This window comes from Paramormyrops kingsleyae, chromosome 1 (genome assembly GCF_048594095.1).
Source record: "Paramormyrops kingsleyae isolate MSU_618 chromosome 1, PKINGS_0.4, whole genome shotgun sequence".
Lineage (NCBI taxonomy): Eukaryota > Metazoa > Chordata > Actinopteri > Osteoglossiformes > Mormyridae > Paramormyrops > Paramormyrops kingsleyae.
The window spans coordinates 26,423,003-26,442,345 of NC_132797.1; the positions used below are offsets into that span (position 1 = coordinate 26,423,003).

Genomic DNA, 19,343 nt, shown 5'->3' on the forward strand with positions numbered 1-19,343 from the left:
AACGCCTGTAGCAGTCCTGCACAGAAAAATACATCCACGACTCTCTGAACCTACCACCCCGCGATTACTTCCACATGTTCCTGCAGAAAAAAAACGCACAATGAACAGCCCGCCTTGTTCTGCTCACAAAAGGCCCGAGCTTTGTACTTTTTTATTTGCGAGGCCTTTTTAAATATATTTCCAGGACTGCCACAACATAGTAAAGCTGGGTGACATTTAAAACGTATCGTGGGAAAATGACCGTGGAAAGCTGCTTCGTCAAACTACGTTGCCATTGCAGAATTTCAGTAAAGCAGCGGTGTTGTTAAATCTTGTAATATTGCCATTCACTGATCCCACCTCCACCATCGAGAGACCGCAACCATATAGTTAATTTACCCCAAACAGTAAAAAGGAAAAAGAGTTGTTCAAAACATTATTACGGTTGTCGCTCATTTAACTGTATAATCAAATAAAGAATTTAAAATTAAGGTAAAGACGATTCTTGTAACCGTAATAGGCCTACTAATAGGCTATAACACGCAATTAAAACAAAAAGTACTTTAAAAAAAACAGCCATTAGAAAGTTATATATCCCATCCGTCTTCCAAATTTACAATGTATTCTTCCGTGGTTTTGTATCCTGTCTATAACCACTATATGGTCTTGTGTGGACCATTTACACTAATCGAATACCGTAACAGACTTTTAAAGTTTTTAATCCGTCCTGCTCTGTTTTCCTTTAAAAGGAATGTTGTCAGGTAACTTCTCATAGCGGTTTACTTTGTCGCGTAAACTAATTAATGTCAAGTTGCTTTTTCATAAACACGCAGGGGCGTTGCCACCAGCCAGCTTTGAAATAATTTAATAGTGATGTTTATGCGCATTTCCACTTTTAAATGCGCTGGAATGTCCGCTATGAGACGAATGTTACCGCCTGATGGCAAGTCTGCGTCAGCTGCGCCTTTCTGGCCTCCGAGCTTAACCCCCCCGTCTTGCACCCCTCCCTATTTCCTCTCTCTCCTCTCCCTAAATATGTTAAATATTTTATCGCTATACTCACACTGGCTTGTCACATGCTAACTGGCATAATTTTGTTAAGGTTTGGGTGAAAAACAATATGACAATACAATTCCAAAAAACCTTAAGAAACCTCGCGTCACACGATGGCGCTGCAATTCAGAATTTGCGATTTACTTTGCGACTGAATGTCTTCTAAGATCGAAAGAAAAAAAACAAACACAGTTTTAATTTCGTTAATATTCAAGTATCGGCGAGTAACAGTATCAAGCTTCCTTTACTCGGCCAAACTGATTTTGACTTTCGCTGCTCCTCCAAAACAATTTCTTTATCTAAATACAGGTTAATCCCTATGTGTATTTGCTTACAAAGCCTTCAAGTGGTTACATGTAACGTTACCTTCAGTTCTTTATTTGATTTTCAGAATTAGGCTTAATGATTAAATGCACTTTCTAAAGTCAACTTAATACATTGAAGCTGAAGACTTAATCAGTGGTTGAAGAGACTTGATAATTATCAAGAATCTCGTTTGCTGTATCTATCTAAAACTAATACATCTAATACCGTGTTTACGTTGCTTTTCAAAAACAATGCATCACAAAACATCTAAATAAACTTTCCATTATTTCGAAAAGAAAGTACGTATTCAGACACAATGAGCTGAAATTGTAAATGATAATATATTTATAATTGTAAATATTTTTTATTATATTTAGTCATTCATAGTCAATGTGTTTTAACCCACGGTAAGTGCAGTGGGTGCTGTTTTCTTAATAGCCCATTGGAATTGTGTTCACAGTAACAGCTACTAGAACAATAAGCATTTGTACTATAACTTTAATACTTTGCCCAGTACCATAAACGCACAATTACAATTAATAACCGGAAGTGCACCAGCGGACACGGTACTTACCTAAACAAGTTTGCTTAATTTAGTTAAAAATAATTTAAATAAAATTTTAAACAGCTGCCAAAATACATCGTTTCTTTTCAAATAAATTAATTTGATTTTGAGTCTCACCTGATTTTTTTGTGCTGAAATATTTCACAATGCAAAAAAAGTAACAGTAACCTGTCAACATCTGACAGGTTAATAAATATTAAATAGAAGCTCACGCATGCACCAAACACGTGCGTCAAATATAGATATTTAAGCTGACATCTGCAAACAATTTAGCCAAAATGGCGCTTCGCATTAGAGGTTGTCTAAAATAACCCATTCATTTTTCAGCCCATTAAACTGTGTTTACGTGGGAATGTTCTCATTAAAATTTAGAATAAGCCCCAATCTGTTTATAGAACACTTAATCATAGCGTTAGTTTTAGAATATATATCTGTTTGGGTGCCGTTTTAGTCCTATGTATCTTAACGTATTGTGTCGACCCTGAGCTAAATTCAGTGCCTTAATTACTTCTGAGACTTCCTTAAAACATTATTAAGTAGTGAAATATAAAATGCCGCAGTAAACGTAAAACCGGTAACTAGATAAGTTAAGTCCGGAATTCTTGGGGTTTAAGTCTATTTCTAAATTTTGCCTGTATTTTAGGTACGTTCTGTTAATTAGGCCTACCTGCTTATCGAATACCATTCATGACAAGTCATAGTTATCTTCTTAACTAACAGAGTACCGAAAGGCCCCCGCACAAAGATGTCTGACTATTACTGGGCTAATATTTTTTGGTATGCTCCAAGGATTTTGTCAGTGTATACAGATACAATTAGCAACAATAACATGGATTTCCGAAGGATACAAGGTCTTTGTCAGTTCATGTGTCTCCTAGGTTCATTAAATCGGATAACTACAACCATTAACGTTTCTGGCTTTGAAAGATCTCTGTAGTTGGGATGCTGAACTTTCGGTTGTGGTCAGGATTCGTACACATATACATACACATTTACCTCATTCTACACACGGCTTTACGGGTCCCTGACATAAGAAAATCGTTGATTTATTACAAATACTAATGGTGGACTGTAATCACTTTAGTTTCTTACTGAAACTGATTGTTATACACTGTTACGTGTAGAAATCTTCCTTCGCAATAGGCAAGTACAGAGCACCTCCTAAAGTATCCTGAAAGTATGTGAAAGTATCCTGAGAGTGTGGCTGTTCGTGTGTAGCTTCATATAATACATGAATCGTGCATTTTCGTATGGTAAGATACGTGCATTTTGTTGTGTGTTGGCATTTCGGAACCTATTTGGATTTACACCAAGATATTCCTTCGGCCAAGGAAAGCAAAACATTTGGGGCTGTTTTTCCTCCTTTTCTGTTCCCGGTTGCTGTCTATTTTTATTTTTATTCTTTTTTTTGCGTGAAAAATGCGTTAGACTAAATGCGATGTAATCGTCCTATTACTGTCATAATCAAAATGTTTATAACAATTAAACCTTCATGATTATAAGCTTTTAAACCCTTAAAAATATTTAATTCAATCTTTTTCTGTCTATAATTCAACTGCCTCCGAAATCTGCACTGATTCATTTATACCTTGAGGGTATTCAGCTGTGTTTTGTTTCTCCTAAAGGGGAGGACCTTTCAGCTGCACTGGAACCAGTGGGTTTCGTTGTTCATCACTGAATCCCGACTGCTTAGTCTGGTGAAGACTGGGAATGATTACTACATGGCCAGAGAATGAGACCAGTACACAAACGGACTGCATGGTTATGTTTGCAGTGCTCTGATTAACAGACAACGTTCAAAGTATTGTGATCATACTGCTTTGGATAGCCTTCGTAAAGAAAACACACGCACAAACACACACACACGCACACACACGCACACCCACCCTCCCAGACACATACCCACACACACACAGGTTTGCAATTATATCTTTGTGTAGACGTTCCATTCATTTCTACGGGGGAAACACTAATCCCAACATGACGACCTTAACCCCTACCCAGCCCTAACCTTAACCATGAGTAACCAAACAAAATACGAGACTTTTGGCATTTTTTTTTGGTTGCATTCACAGATCTTTGTGGGGACCTGAAAAATGGTTCCCAAAACGTCAAACAAAACAACTGGTTTTTATTACATTGTGTGGGACATTTGGTCCTCACAATGTAATTTAAAACTAATCCACACACACATCATTCAATTCAAATGATCAAACGTATTCCTGTGTCTTTTCAAAGCTAATAATTGGATGAAAACGAATTAGTACGTTCAGATGAGTCTTGAATAATGTGGACTTCCGAAATGAGGGGTGGTGGGTGGTCACCTTTCCCGGTCCGCAGCTATATGTCTCTCACCCAGATGAATCAATTACTTGCTACCGTGCTACTCCCTTCACATTTTTCTTCGTGGAGCCAGTAGTGGTTAGATTATATGGGAAGTAGCTACAGCAGCAGATCAACCTGGTGATTATGAGCACGCATTAGATGCCAAGTCAGGAAGGGCTCTGCGGATATACCTCTGAGAGAGGCAATTAATAAGCTTTGGACCAGCAGCATGTGCACTTTCATGAACATGTAATCTAGAAAATATAAAAGAGATCTAAAGCTCTTTAAGCGTCACGGAGTTGCCTAATGTAATGACCTTGGGCAGAGGCGGACATTTCAGGTTCAGAAAGTAAAAATCCAAACCAGGATTTTGTTTCAACCAACCCGTTGAGCATAAAGAGTCACAGTCACAGAGTACTTTACTGGTTGGTTGAAACAAAATCCTGATTTGGATTTTTACTTTCTGGACCTGAAATGTCCGCCACTGGCCTTGGGTGAGCTTCCCGAAGCCTTATTTATTGCAACTTTCCCGACGCATTCTTAACGCTACGACGTTCGTAAAATCGTCGTAGCGTTAAGAATGCTTCGGGAAACTCACCCCTGGTTCTGGATTCAGGAGGACACGCCGCTCACGCAGCTTCATGGCAATAATGATAATTAGCATTGTATTGCGGTGTGTAGCAGAATTTTCCACCCATGACTCCCATGCACATGGCCAGAGTTTAGATGCTTCGTAATATGCGTTTCATTCATTCTTTTCTCATATCCGCTTGTCTTATGTATTACATTGTTTTTTCCAGGAAAAAACGGGCACACGGCAGAGAGTAACCCAGGACAACCCATCCCGGGGCATTGCGTGTTTCGTCTCGTTCATTTATTCATTCATTCGTTCTCTTGTTCGTTCATTCGTTCGTTCATTTTCAAAACCCGATTGTCTAGTGCTGGGCCTCGGGTTCCGGAGTCCATATGGGAAATAATTCGCAAGGCAGACAATAATCCAGGACGGGGCGCTAACCCATGGCGGGACACTGTGTATATCATTCAGTTCTAATTATACAGGCGTCAGAATCGATTGTACTGAAGACAGACTAAAACTGCGGAAGTCGGGTAACAAGGAAAAGTAGAAAGTAAGCTACATAGCAAGCAAACTCCAGGGATACAGTTAAGAAATGTAGGTATATACTGTAGACTAGGAAGACATTTTTTCTGTTCGCCTGAAAAACCCATTTGGTGGCTTATTATGGATAATGCAGGTTTTTCCTCGATTGTGTTGATCTGTGTTGATGTGTGTTGCCGAGCGACAGAGATTTGCACGTCCAGACGAGGTGGCACAGTGGCCCTCTTGTTTGCACAAATGGGGGCCAAAAGTCATACTTGTTCTTGATGTTTGCCTTACGGACTATCAGCAATGGCCATGTACAATATACACACTAGTTTTGCACAGAAAATATTTGTTTTCATCCGGGAGTTTTTATAAGCATACATCAAAAAAGTGTAAAATCATATCGCGAACGTATGGCTTCTTGTCGAAATTTGTAGTTATTAAAGTTCTTTACACACGCCCATGCGATAAGTCGCCAGGTACAATTCCGGGATGAAGAGCATTACATAAATGGTAAAACAAAAAAAAATACTGCAATAGGCGTGTCGAGATTTTATTTATCTTAAATCTGTCATTTTCAGGATATTATTGTTTCTTGAGCGGTTACGAGGTTTTCTTTAAACAACGTCATATCAAGTGTGCGAGTGCGATAAACACATTATCTCCTGTTGCACTAGAATTCCTCTAACATGCGCCTGAATGTGTTAAACTTGTTGGTTTGTTTGTTTAACATGGATAAGATGCGTTTTTAAAAGAAAATTTTGTCTTTCGTCCTTTTAAATTGAGGCACTCATACAGGCTGGGAGCCATTCACATTTACAGCAGGCGTCACTGATCGTACCATAAATTATCCGACACTCTAATATATCTTTGACGCTGCGCGTAAGGAAACTTCCGAAAGACTTGGCTTAAAAATAATTTAGTGCTAAACCTCTATCGATGAGAACAAATAAGCAAAACACCGAATTGGGTTTTATGTTACGTTGTAAAAGTGGCCTTCACTTTTAGGTTTTAGGTGTTTTCTATTATAATACTGGATCGCATTTTGTATAAATTCAAGTCGGCTGTTTTTGTATGGCGAATGAACTCGGAATAGCTGGAATTTTGTTTTTTTTTCTTTCCACTGTTGTTTGTCAAATTTAATTCTAGCAAATATTTGCCAAATTATTCAATTATACCGCATGATCACTCCTTAATAGCAACGCCCCCTGGTGTTCGTTTGTTTTCTATAGATATAAACACGCATCTTACGTAGGACACATTGTGCTGTTAGCATGCAGATATCATGCGTTAACATGTAGCTTGCAGAGTATGGTTCTGTAGCAAAATGGGCCCATCACATACGCGCCTTTGCTTATTAGCCTCTTGCTCCTTGTGTGATCTTCAAACCAAACAATAAAAATAGGCCGTTATTAAATCCAGTCTGCGTAAATTTTTGTTATAATATTCTTTATCAGTGAAACGTTTCAGCTTACTGCTGTCATAGTAAAATTAATAACAGCCCTGCAAAAATATCGTGTGCTTATTACTAACGCGATTTTAAAATCTGTTAAAAATAATTATGAAATTTCAAGTGTTAAATAATTAATATTGAAATTATCTGCTCGCCCAGGCAAAGAAGTTTACTTTTACTAAGTTTATTTGCTGAAATTAATTTATAAAATAAAAAGAATTGCATTAAAATGTAATATCATTAGTCTTGTTAAAAATGCGCCATTAATAATACCCACAAGCCAATAAACAGCAACATTTCTGATTATGAGAAATGGTCTTTAAAAAGTATTGAAAAAATGAAGCGTCTCTGTTGACTGTTGTGTCAAAATCTTGGCAATTCATTGTCATTCGCAAAAGTTGTCCGCAGAATTAGACGCTCATTCAGCAGGGAAATAATACGCTAAACTCTCATTACGCTTATGAATGTGTATAATTTTTTATAATAATAAGCTATGTATAATTTAGCCATACTAGGCGGTGTAACGGTAACATGTCCAGGTAACAAAGTACTGTAAGGCCTAAAACGACTAAATAAGAAATATTTAAATTTTGTAAACTTCATCATGTATAGTACATTGAGGAAGAGCGAGAGGGACTATTTGTTAATTCCACAGATAACAACACATTGCGTTAAACAAAAAACAAACAAACAAACAAACAAAATCAGGTAAGCACACCTGCACCTTAATGAAACTGAAGGCCTGTTCCGGAAAAATGTTCTTTTCTTCTTTACGTCTCTCGAAAAGGTTAATGTTTAAGTGTTAAAACCCTTTTCAATTATATTCAAGTTGACGGGTTTCACTCTAATGAATTCAGTTGAAAATTCGATGTCAGAAATAATTTTAATCTTCGTTATATTATTTATTATTTATTTCATTGCCCCACGTCGTTATTTTATTCTAACGTAAATGTGAAAACTACTGTTGACTTTAACCCCATGATTCTATAGAAATTAAAAAAATGTAATGAAATGAAAGTAAAAAAGTTCTTTGTAATTAAAGCCTTCTTTTGATTAAGTGTAGCATATAGTCTAGACATATTTTCTTTAAGACATATATTCCTCTGTGTCCTTTCATTGGACTGGTCTTTCTATTCAATTTTATCCTCATCGTTGTCGTCCTCTTTGTTTAACTTAGCAGGCTCCACGTTGAAGTCTTTGACCTTTCTCGTCTCCTCTTTTTTCCATTTCATCCGCCTGTTCTGGAACCAGATTTTGACATGTCTTTCCGTGAGGTTCAGGGTGGCCGCCAGTTCGTATCTGCGGGGCCTTGAGATGTACTTATTGAAATGGAACTCCTTCTCCAGCTCCAGGAGTTGACTTCGACTGTACGCCGTGCGGCTCCTCTTGCTCTCTTCTAGGTCCTCCTGGAAAGGCCCACCTGGAAAAACCGGACAATGGGGTGGTTTATAGAAATATCCACTTTCTGTTCATCCAGAGCTACCGTAATCTAATCTGACTTTAGGGCTATATGTGTCAAAAGAGCAATATTTCCATTAGTATAAAATTTCACTATGTGTTATTATGTGCTTTTTTCAACACCTGTTCCGGTAGCAGTTCACAATAATTTAAGCTGTGACGAAATAATATGTTACAGGAAAGTCCCATTGTTTTCTTCCTATTTAATTAATATTTTCCTATACTATTTTTAAACGAAACATAAATTTATTTAAAAATTACGGATCGCAAAGAGCGCACCTGGAAGCGGCGACAGATACGGATGCGCCCTTGCGCTTCGCATCCACGGGAAGGGCACCGGCCCGACAGGCTCCTCTGCTACGCGGCCTTTGGCTGAGAGGTAGTCTTCCTCCGGCCGGCCTTTGCTTGGCAGGTACTCATAGGTGTGCTGTTGCTCCAGATTAGAGTGCAAGCACGCAGGGGGCACGGAAGGCACGCTCTCACTCCTGCTGTGCTCGTCGAAGCAGTTATAGGGTGTCCTCATCAGCGGGGTTTGACAGGCCCCCTGTGCGAACAGACAAGCGGGGGGCTCATAGCTGTAGTCTACCTGGCCACGGGAATCATAGCTGTTGTCATAACAAATATCCAGGTTGTCCATGACGAGCGCGGGTTGCCAGAAGTCAGCTTCGCAATAAGACGTCCATGCAAGTTCCCAGCGTCTGCACTTACGACTCACGGACTAATGCACCTGCACTGGATGCTTACCTGGTAGTCACGTGACGAGTGGCGAACAGTCAATTGGGTAATCATTTATAGTCTTTGTGAGCTGTTATAATATTTGCGCATGTACGGGTTAGTTCTGTGAAACATGAATGCTATTTAAACTTGTAGTGAATAAGAAGATCTTAGCCGTGCAAGTCGCCTTCAGCTTATAAGTATACTGTTTTCTTTGTCTTTTCTTGTTCTGAGTGACATCTCTCCGCGTGTACTTTAACCACGTTTCGCAACAGGGGCAGAGCTGCGTCCGCCTCCAGGAGCGGAACAAGATTGATTACCAGTGTAAATATGTGTAAGTGCCAGTCAACGTGACGTGCTTGGGGGGCAAACAATGATAGCCTATCTTCAAGTTTCAAACATTGATCAGGACCGATTTAGAACAGAAACAGAGCTAAGAAGAATATTTCCTGCTGGTGGGGGCCAAGGGGACTATAAAGGTCGAATTAACGGAAGCTCTTACTGCTGTTTATCTCATTATATTGTGGTGTGCGGGTTTGATAAAAAAATATATAAATTACTAACGCCGACGCACACAGACTCCTACTCACGCGCAATCATAAACACAAAAGTGCACAACCAATGGCCTACATAGAGCCCAAACAACAACTACAATCATAATAAACTACTTATTATGCTATATTTATTTTTAGAGTTAAAAATTGCAAGTGTATTAAAACCCACCTTGGGGACAGCATTGTTAAACCATTTGCAAGTTAAGTAAGGAAAATCTATCCATCCATCCATCTATCCATTTTCTCTAGCCGCTTGTCAGGGTCGCGGGAGTCCGTGCATATTCCGGATGCTACGGGCGCAGTAAAGTAAATGAAATTGCATTAAGGGCTGTGCTCCTGTTTATGACGTAGAGTAAAGGTAGACTATCACCTTGTCGGTATTGATTGCGACAAACCATCACTTCGCCACATTTCAGACACGAAACGTCTCGTGAATGTGATAGCCTACACTCATGGAGATTAACAGGAGCCGGGAGGCTTTGAAGCACTCTCAACCTTTTCGTTTTACCCTCTTCAGACGTGATTGTAGTGCATTTTTCGAAAGGCAAGTTCTTCAAACTGAATCGTACGATGCTGATTGATAATTAGGGATTTAATTAATATGTAATCCCACTTGAGACGTACGCAATGTCTCCTTAAACAAATGCTTAACAAAATATTAGGAGCAATTACCTAAACCTGAAATTGTCTCGCTGCGGTGCAATAATGGAGCCAGTAAAGTGGCGTGTTTAATGTAAATGACGGTAGAATATTCGTAGAAATCTATGAAAACATCGTTATGATGATCATCATTTAAAGATGTGTTAAAACGCTGCAGACAAGCATAACTGAACATTACTAAACCTTCATTGTTTTGATGAATATATCCTGCTTTTTGTACTGCGTCGGTTAAGTGTTGGTGAGACGGATGAAATATAATGATTTATTATCCTATTCAGTTTCCTTGCTTTTGGGGAGTGTTACTGTTTAATTCAGTCCAGTCACTAAATGAAGCTGATGATATAGGAGACACGCTCTACCGAAACAAAGGGATGCATTTAAAAGTGGTTGACACGTTTTAAAAAGGATTCTTTCTGAAAAGAATGACAAAGGGCGCCGAGACATATTGTGCGGTGACCGGGCACTCACTAAATTAAGTCACTAAAGGCGGTATTGATGGGACACGTGTCTAGAATTCGCAGTTTCATCATCTTTGTAGCAGCCACCTATCGGGCACGCAGAGAGCCCTGCCCAGGGCATCCCGCGATGGATTATGGGTTTAAAAGCACTCAGCCGCTGACATGGGTGTCTCTTACATCGAGCGAAAGCTGACGCCCCACTTGTGGATTCACCACTAAAGCAGAGGTCCCCGCGAGCCCACGACTTCCCTGTGCTTTCACACTCGAGTTTCCTCCTACTTTTCCCGATGCGCCAGCAGCTGCAAGCGCCTGAGAGCGGGCTTATTAATTGTCCTTTGTCATGCATAATTGCCGCATTTTCAATAGGTATTCGGAGGCTTTTGGAGAAACCTGGACGTTCAGTATTGTATCTGTTTTATATCGAGTTATTTGCATATTTCCACCTCTTTGTCGTTTTGAGTATTTCCGACGCCTAATCAAGTGTTCCGTAGACATAACTCAGTTTCTATCAATTTTTTTACATATTCTTCTATTACGGAATAGGCTATTGCATTTATTGTTAGTATACATGTAACAACTGATGATGTTGCAACATTAAATGATAACTAATTAAGTTGCTGTTATTTTTTACCTTTATTCTGGTAATTTTGGTGGATAAAATGAATACAACTTTCTTTCCATACCCTGTTCACAAACTGAAAGGAAATCCGATAATACGATTGTTCAATTCGCTTGCATTTGCTGCTTTTTTCCATGAAAATGTACGCCAAACATGTTGTATGCATGGTTGTGTATTGGCGAATCCGGGTCAGGTTATATATTCATATAAAAAGGAGAACATTCTGCAAACTGGTTAACTCCATTGTTAACCCGTTTTAATAAGGATGGTGGTCCTTACTCCCACACCTGCAAGAGCGAATTCTAATTCGATTAATAAGAAATTCAATATATATTCATTAGGTGTCTTTTTCTCGATAATATATTATCAGCAGCGGGAAATTAAAAGAAACCATTTATTCTCGCCTTGAATAGGTCTGCGTGGGACCAGAGTTTCACCTGCTTCTCCACTCAATTAGGAATGTATCCCAAACTCTGACAGAAAACGAGTTAAATTAACCGTTAGCTAATTTTCCAACGGCCCCTCCTACGTAATCCTTCCATTTTCAGCTTGCCCCCTCAATTTACCAGAAGTTGAAAGGTTCAAATAATGCCTAATGAAACAGTGACTAAATCGTTCTCTGGCGCTCACAGAGGAACCCTGTCGCTGTCTCTTCAAAGCCTCCAGGCCCGAATCTGTCGGGGGTCTCCCGGCTAAATGCAAGCCTTTGGCAGTACAATCTCACCAGTCAAAGCCTTTGCCCACTCAATGTAGCCCTTTTTGTGGTTTTGGTGGAATTGCTACATAATCAGCCGACGTGGGACTGAAACTGCAATTAAACTCCCTTTGGATTAATTTAACACTGGAGCCATGAGCTGCACAAAAGCGAGCATAAAATATGGAGCTTTGAATAAGGAGGCACCGTACTGCGGTTATTACCACGGACTAGGGACAAGATCGCTGGGAAGCATCGTTGTTATCAGATTTTAAAACATTATTTCTGTGTTACCAAAAGTGCTGGATCATTTTATTGCAAATTCTGATGTTACTGTATGTTCGTATGATTTTTATCTTTGCTTTGTATGAAAGCAACTTTTATATATACAAAACTCCCGAGAATTCTGGAATTTGCGCCTTTTTATGAAGGTACATCAGCAGATTCATCAGAAGATACATATCTCAGCATAAACTCTAGACGTTGAAATACAGTACATTACAGCTTTACAAATGTGTAAATTCGACGCTATTTTGATAGTCAATCCATTTTTTTTTTCATTTCAATGAAAATCCAATAATTATAAGTGGATTCGTGTTTTTTTTAAATATTTTTTTAATTAGCGCGTAAAATTGTGATATGTTAATTAAAGCTACGCCGTTTGAATGTAACCGGAGTGTCCTTGTTGCCCCGTCGGAGCATCCAGTCGTTAAACCTGGACTTACAGAGAAATCTTAGGCTGTTTGTTTATTTTTGGGACAATTAGGTATTCCACTCGTTGCACTTATGATTACACTGAAATAAGTTATTGTATTCTTAAAATAAACGTAAAGTAGTCGTAATGACCAATTAAGGTGTATAAAACTTAAACTTGACCTTCTGGAGTTCGCTTTTGAAATATGAAAAATGTAATATGCTCCCAATACTCGATTTCTCTGCTCTAACTTCTGCACGAAAGAACTATTACTTGAAGCAAACGCATCACATACACTGTTTATTTCTGGATGAATCGGGTTATATGTTGATATGTGGGAAAACTCAATTGCCCCTTTCACGTTTGCTTCCTAAACATCTCTCACTCACTTTATTTACTGTAGTGCACTCGACTGGATTGCGCTGCAAGTCAATTAAAGAGAGCCGGGCCTTTTTCACTGGCCGAAGACGGCAATGGGAGAAGGGACTCCCCAGCTCCAAAGGCTCTGAGTGAAAATTGACAGTGTAGTTCATTAAAGAGGACGGAGCCCGCCTCCGGCTTTGAAAGCGTCTTTATAAACCTGTCACGGCTATAGAAATAGACACAATGAAGCGGCGAGTCCAAGCAGTATCGCTGCAATCCGGGCTGGGCACTGCCAGCTTCAGACTTTAAAACAGATGGAATTTGTCAGGAGTCCATTAATCTGAAACAATTTTTTATCAACCATTCTCTTCCATACATAGGACATGGTTCGAACGGAAAGGGTGAAAGACTGAGCACATCATCTGACAGTTGTGATATTAATTTGCGAAAAACACCGCATTCTGAATTTAAATAGCAATTTTCGTTTTAGGTTAAACTTACATTAAATTAAATTGACATAACTTTTCCAGGATTGAAACTGAACTGCTGTCTTTGTGGCAAATATAATACTTTGGACGTTTCGCTTCATTTACAGATTGAATTTATTTGATGTATTGCACTGCTTATGGGCAAGTCTGGACCCAAGACTTTCACTCGCTGTAGTTCACGCGTTCTAGTGATGTGACAATAAAAGTGATTAGATTTGATGTTACCCAGAATTGCTTTTAAACCCCGTTAGCACCTGTTTAATAACCATACCGGCGCGCTAAGCAGTTAAAAAAAATAACTTTTTAAGCAAGGTCGTTGACGAAATAGCTGACACTTGTTGGTGAAACATCAGGCAAATTTTGTTTTTATTTAAATAAATACAAATATACACATTTATATAGTAATATCCACCCTACCATTCCTCTTCTAATCACTTATCCTGTTCGGGGTCTCAGAGAGATGTGGTGTGGGGGAGGGGTCTATCCCAGTCAGCGCAGGGCACGAGGCAAGGATACACCCTGGATGGGACGCCAGTTCATCGCAGAATGCCCACACGATACATTTTATATATGAGCATACAAATCATGGGGAAATCATAACAATATACAATATACATATCTAGTTACTGACTGATTTTTACAATATTCATGTATACGTGACAGAAAGTATACAAGCGCCACGCAGGAAGGCATATCGTATCTCCCCGTGTAACACAGGCGGAACTTGCAAAGACTTGGATTTTCAATTCTCTCTTTTCACTTATTTATATTGGAAGACAAGTTTAATATATATCTTCAGTCTCTATTTCCATTTATGCAATGCTAAAATTACAGTAATGACAGAAAAAAAGAGAGTTGTATAAGTCGTGTATTTGGAAATCTGAACGAGAATGTAATGTATAGGCCTATAATCTTACTCCAATCGGCCTCTGTCCATATTTCGGTATTTTTTCTTAAGTGCTAGTGGAAGTAAAGGTTGTGTGACAGGGATGTCATTATATGGGGGAAATCTCCTTTTCCTCTGTAGCTGATGCTGGCGACAGCGAGTCCTCGTCCTCCGACCGGGAGTAGTGCACGTGCCCGCCGGCGCATGTGCATCCCCCGTGCGCGCTCCTTTGCGTTCCTTTGCCCTCTTTCTTGTGCTTCACCCTTCGGTTCTGGAACCAGATCTTAACCTGCTTCTCTGACAGGTTTAAGTACGTCGCTATTTCTATTCTTCTCAACCTGGAGAGGTACATGTTGGAGGAGAACTCCCTTTCCAGCTCCAATAGCTGAGTGCTGGTGAAGGCAGTGCGCATTCTCTTCCCGTTTTGTATGTGACTGCTCTCAGGTGCACCTATACGAGAAGATGTCACGGATTAATACATGATTGCTAATCCCATTATTTTCAAGATAATTAAGTTCATTTCAATTCACCCCAATAAAGTCATTCAGCCGAAGTTTCACCCGAAATACCCATTTAACGGAAAACATCACTAGTGAGCTTCAGGAATACATTCCTTTCACTCAGTTTTCAAGTACTAAAACAAACTATGCACTTTATTCTCACTTTAAAAGAAAAACGACATTCATAGAAAACATTATGACTGACGCGCAGTAACTAACTTACCTATGGAAAGACAGTGAAACCTCCTAGTGTCTGTGACACTGTATGTAGGCGCGCCGACAGGTGTGTGTCCGTGCTGCGCCAGAGCACCGTGCTGCGTCAGAGCTGCGCTCTGCTGGTGTCCTATCCTCTGGCAGTACTGCATCTCACCGCTCGGAAACTGTCCCTTCAGCAGCGGAATGCTGCTCCTGGGAGAATGGATGTGAGACGTGACGCACAGCGGGCAGACGCAGAAAGTGCCGTTTTTCCTTGAGGGACATACCGGCGCCGCCACGGCCATGACGCCCGGTGAATGCACGCCGAGCGGGATGAGGAAGTCTTGCCCTGGATGCTCGTTCAAGGGCACGGGGCGAGCAGAATCCTTAATTATCAACGAATCGACATAGAATGACCTGGACATGGCTGCGGTGTGATGTGGTCAACGTTTCCGACACGAAATGCTGCTCTTTCTCATCTGAAGCCCTTGGGATCTCAGAAGGTGCTTATGTTCGATAGTTAAACAAAAGCGACCCCGGAGAGGGCTGGTCCTAACGCCCCCCACGTGCGTGCCCCGCTCCGGGACTTTAGTACCGCCAATGACCTGGGACACGTGATTCATCAAAGCGCTTCCAATCAAATCCTCCCCATTTAGTGGTTTAAGTCCTTTGGATAACAAGTAAGCAACACTAGTTTACTAATGTTAAGGAGCTGTTGGCGGCGCTTTCAGAACACGACCAGAAGACAAAAAGTGGCCAAGTTCAGCACCTGCTTACAGATCCATGGTGCATTATTTATTTGTTTTCTGTCTTAAATGGAATGGGTCGATATTATTAACTACTCTTCTGTATTATACGCCACTTAAATTGTCTACAGAAATTAAACACTTCTGTATTTTCAATAATAGACTATATCTTTTTGATGATTGTAACAGACCTTGATTTGGTCACTGTATTATCCTAAAAAACAAAAAAACTCTTTCCGAATAAAACGTCAAGTCAGTATGCAGTACTAATCAGGTTATATTGCAATTAATTATATACATATATATCTATCTATATATATATATATATATATCGATCTATATATATAATTAATTTATTTTGTATTATTTTTATAAAAGAAATTTATAGTGAAAGTGCCGAAACATCAAAATTTATTTGTTTGACATTATATTTAACTGAAGATGAAAATATTTCCCCATATTCTAAGAACGCATTATGCCACTGTCGCTGTATGACTTAATAGCTGTTTGGGAATACACACCTGAATATAGTAGTAGCTATAACTACTAGAGTAACTAACACTCTTACAGATCCGTCCAATACGTTTTCGAATATTAAGGCCGATTTGTTTATTGTATTTTACCATGATTTGCAATACAACGGCCCTTTCCCATTATATTTTAAGTGGAAAAACGTATTTTCAGGATCTCCGTGGAAATAAGATGCAAGTGAACAAACAACAGGACTCTCCATTGGCCACATAAATAGTAACTTTATAATAACAGTCCGCGACTATTTGGTTAAGATTTCGGGTCTAATAATTAAAGATTGATGAATCTCTCTAGAAACTGGGGCTGGCAATTTGATCACGATTAGGATTCAATTAGAAAGTGTTTATTATAGTTCTTTTCTCCAGTGTAAACACACAGCTATTCCAGAAATGTGTTAATCTCCAGTCTTGTGACAATAATTACCGAGTTTGATCTCCGAGTGGGTCAGTATTAGGTTTAACTCTAGACATAACGCTCCTTACTTGTATATAACGATAGTCGAACCAGTAATGTCAGTGGGAATTTTTCTTTATTTTTGCGCTAATTTTGCACTGCTTATTTAGTCATCGTACTTACACGTTATGTACATTTTCTTTTTACATTTTAAATAACATAACGGAGCTTAAATGCTTTTCAATTAAGTGTGGTGTATAATATTGAACTACATTTGTCGTGTTCTGTCAAGGCAAATGTAAATCATCCCTTTAAATAACCATTGGGTACATCATATTAATTTAATATGGCCCGGTAAGTGTTCTCTAATTAAGTCGAGGGAGGGGCTCGGAGTGCCGGTAACTCACCGGCATTTATAGGAATTTAATTGCAATCCAAACTATCAGCTGTATTTAAAACACAATGCGATGTGACTTTAAACTTGGATAAATGGACGGTAAACAAACACGTCTGTCATAGCAGCTGTAATTGGAGTAATGAAGTGCAGGCAGCAAGACGGGAGGCGCAGGGACTGGAGCGATATCCCAAACCAGGCGGAATGATGCATGGCGCGCGCCGACGTCGCACCGTCCCACCTCCAAATATTATTTTTCACCATAATTCTGCGCGATGAAATTTCATTGTCTATTAAGTAATCCCACAAATGAGATCCCTTATGAGTCTATAATGAAGTCTAATTGCTACGGCTAGCCTGGCCACGTGGAAAGGTTTAGGGGGTATTAAGCAGTCGGGTACAGAGCGCACGGTGTTACCTAGCCATTACTTTCATAATTCAAGGAGAAAATTAGCCCATTTAAGGGGGAAATCCTTTGATTCCTTTTATTATGCTCGGGCCGACAGAAGCCCAGCTTTGTCTACTTCGCTTAGAAAGGGTGCAACGAATAGTAATGTTACAAAATTGCCCTTTTTCTCTACGGAGCGGGAGTGAAAGGCATTCCAGAAGATATTCCCGGCTTAGCGGCTGGGTAACTCGGCCCCTCAAACCCCAGTCCATCCAGTGCGCTAAGAAGGGTCATAGCTCAGTCGTTATATAGCCTACGTACTGCACAACTGTATTGAAGCGCATTTAAAAATTCTATTAAAATAGCTTTAATTAAACACCCACCGGGGAAAATCGTCTATAGTCTGTTTGCGTTTCTATGCAAAACATAACGACATAAAATAAAATTAAGTAAACAGGCAGGCTTTGGGGGTATATAGACCCATGTTGAACACATTTAAGTGAACAATGGGTCAGTGATGTAAATTTAACATGGAAATATACAGACGTGTATAGGAAGGGAGATTTCCTGTGTAGTGCGCATTGGGGTTTTTCAGGGGGCAAAACACACAAAGTTGTAAAGGTGCACAGGCAGAGGAGCTGCCCCCCTTTCAGTCCTATGCATGGTTTATTATACCGTGAAGGAGTCCATTAATGTTGTGTTGAATGACCATCATTAACTTGTATCAACGCCTTTTACAAAGTTGCATTGTAGTGGGTCAGCCTGTGCCACATCTTGGCTAATACAGTGGGTGATTTCTCCTTTATTAGTTGCTAGGCAACCAAGTCTGAATACCAAAAGTGAAAAGAAACACTTGGGTCTTCAGCAGAGTCCTCAATGGTGATAGAAATGAACAATGATTCGGGGACAACATAATGCCACGGACTGACTTTTCATCAGCAATTATCTCCTTCATCTGATGACCAGCTGCAAAGGCCTCTCTCTGTTTCATAGTTTTAGAGAAAACAGAGACAGTGAGGCCCAGCCAGGCCACCATGGGGTTAAACCCATTTCTCCATGAATAATTACATTTGTATGCAAAAACGGTTAGTGGTGCATTTCTACAGGCAAAAAAGGAAGAAAAAATACAACAAAAACAACATTTCTCCAGCATAATGGCTGAGCCACACAGCCGGCCCCCCTTCCCCCAATGGGAGATGTTGGTGGCGGTGATGGCTCTCCGATTTATTTGACCGGGAACACAAAGCGTCCCCGAAGGGCAAATCGCAGCCCATGGAAGGGGAGCAGGTGGACGGCACCGAATTTATGAGCTCAGACGAGGCCTGCTACTCATTTCATACGTTAGCCATCTAGGATTTCAGCAGGTGATTTTCATCCAGAGCATTTTGCTTGTCTAGGAGTACATGGTACGTTCCATTCTACGTACGAGCGGTCCGGGGAGTGAGCTGGCCACAGTCCAGATGGATCCCTGACCTGAGCTGTCCTAACGCACTGAGCTCTTTCTCTGGATTGTCCAAGCTGTCCTCAACATTCACCACAGCTCCACAGACCAACTCAGGCTACAGTCCAGCAGGTGCAAATTCCTGCTCCAGCAGTGCAGTGAAGCACTTAAATTAACTTCACTGCTCTTTTTTATCTCATGCTGGACAGAACTAGAAAACGTGTGCAGCCCAGAGGTGCCCCTTTAGTCATCTATAGTGCTTATTAATATTGGAATAAAAGATTTGAAGAAGACCAATTTCTGAGCTGCCTCTTTGTGCATGAAATGTGTTACTGTCAAGCTCCTGTCAAAGCTGGGGGGCAAAGTTTCTTCTCCATGTAGTTC

The 19,343-nt window shown here is 40.0% G+C and overlaps 2 protein-coding genes across 2 annotated transcripts; both read right to left on the reverse strand.

The window, feature by feature from the left end:
• Window positions 1-7,681: 7,681 nt before the first annotated feature.
• LOC111850066 (pancreas/duodenum homeobox protein 1-like) lies at window positions 7,682-8,925 on the reverse strand. Its single transcript, XM_023823533.2, has 2 exons — window positions 8,521-8,925; window positions 7,682-8,203 (listed from the first exon to the last, which is right to left on the reverse strand). The coding sequence occupies exons 1-2, from the start codon at window positions 8,876-8,878 to the stop codon at window positions 7,914-7,916; spliced, it is 648 nt and encodes a 215-aa protein (XP_023679301.1). The 5' UTR covers window positions 8,879-8,925; the 3' UTR covers window positions 7,682-7,913.
• A 4,988-nt stretch (window positions 8,926-13,913) lies between these two features.
• Window positions 13,914-15,569, reverse strand: gsx2 (GS homeobox 2). The gene is made up of 2 exons (XM_023823776.2): window positions 15,095-15,569; window positions 13,914-14,821 (listed from the first exon to the last, which is right to left on the reverse strand). The coding sequence occupies exons 1-2, from the start codon at window positions 15,489-15,491 to the stop codon at window positions 14,481-14,483; spliced, it is 738 nt and encodes a 245-aa protein (XP_023679544.1). The 5' UTR covers window positions 15,492-15,569; the 3' UTR covers window positions 13,914-14,480.
• Window positions 15,570-19,343: the final 3,774 nt, after the last annotated feature.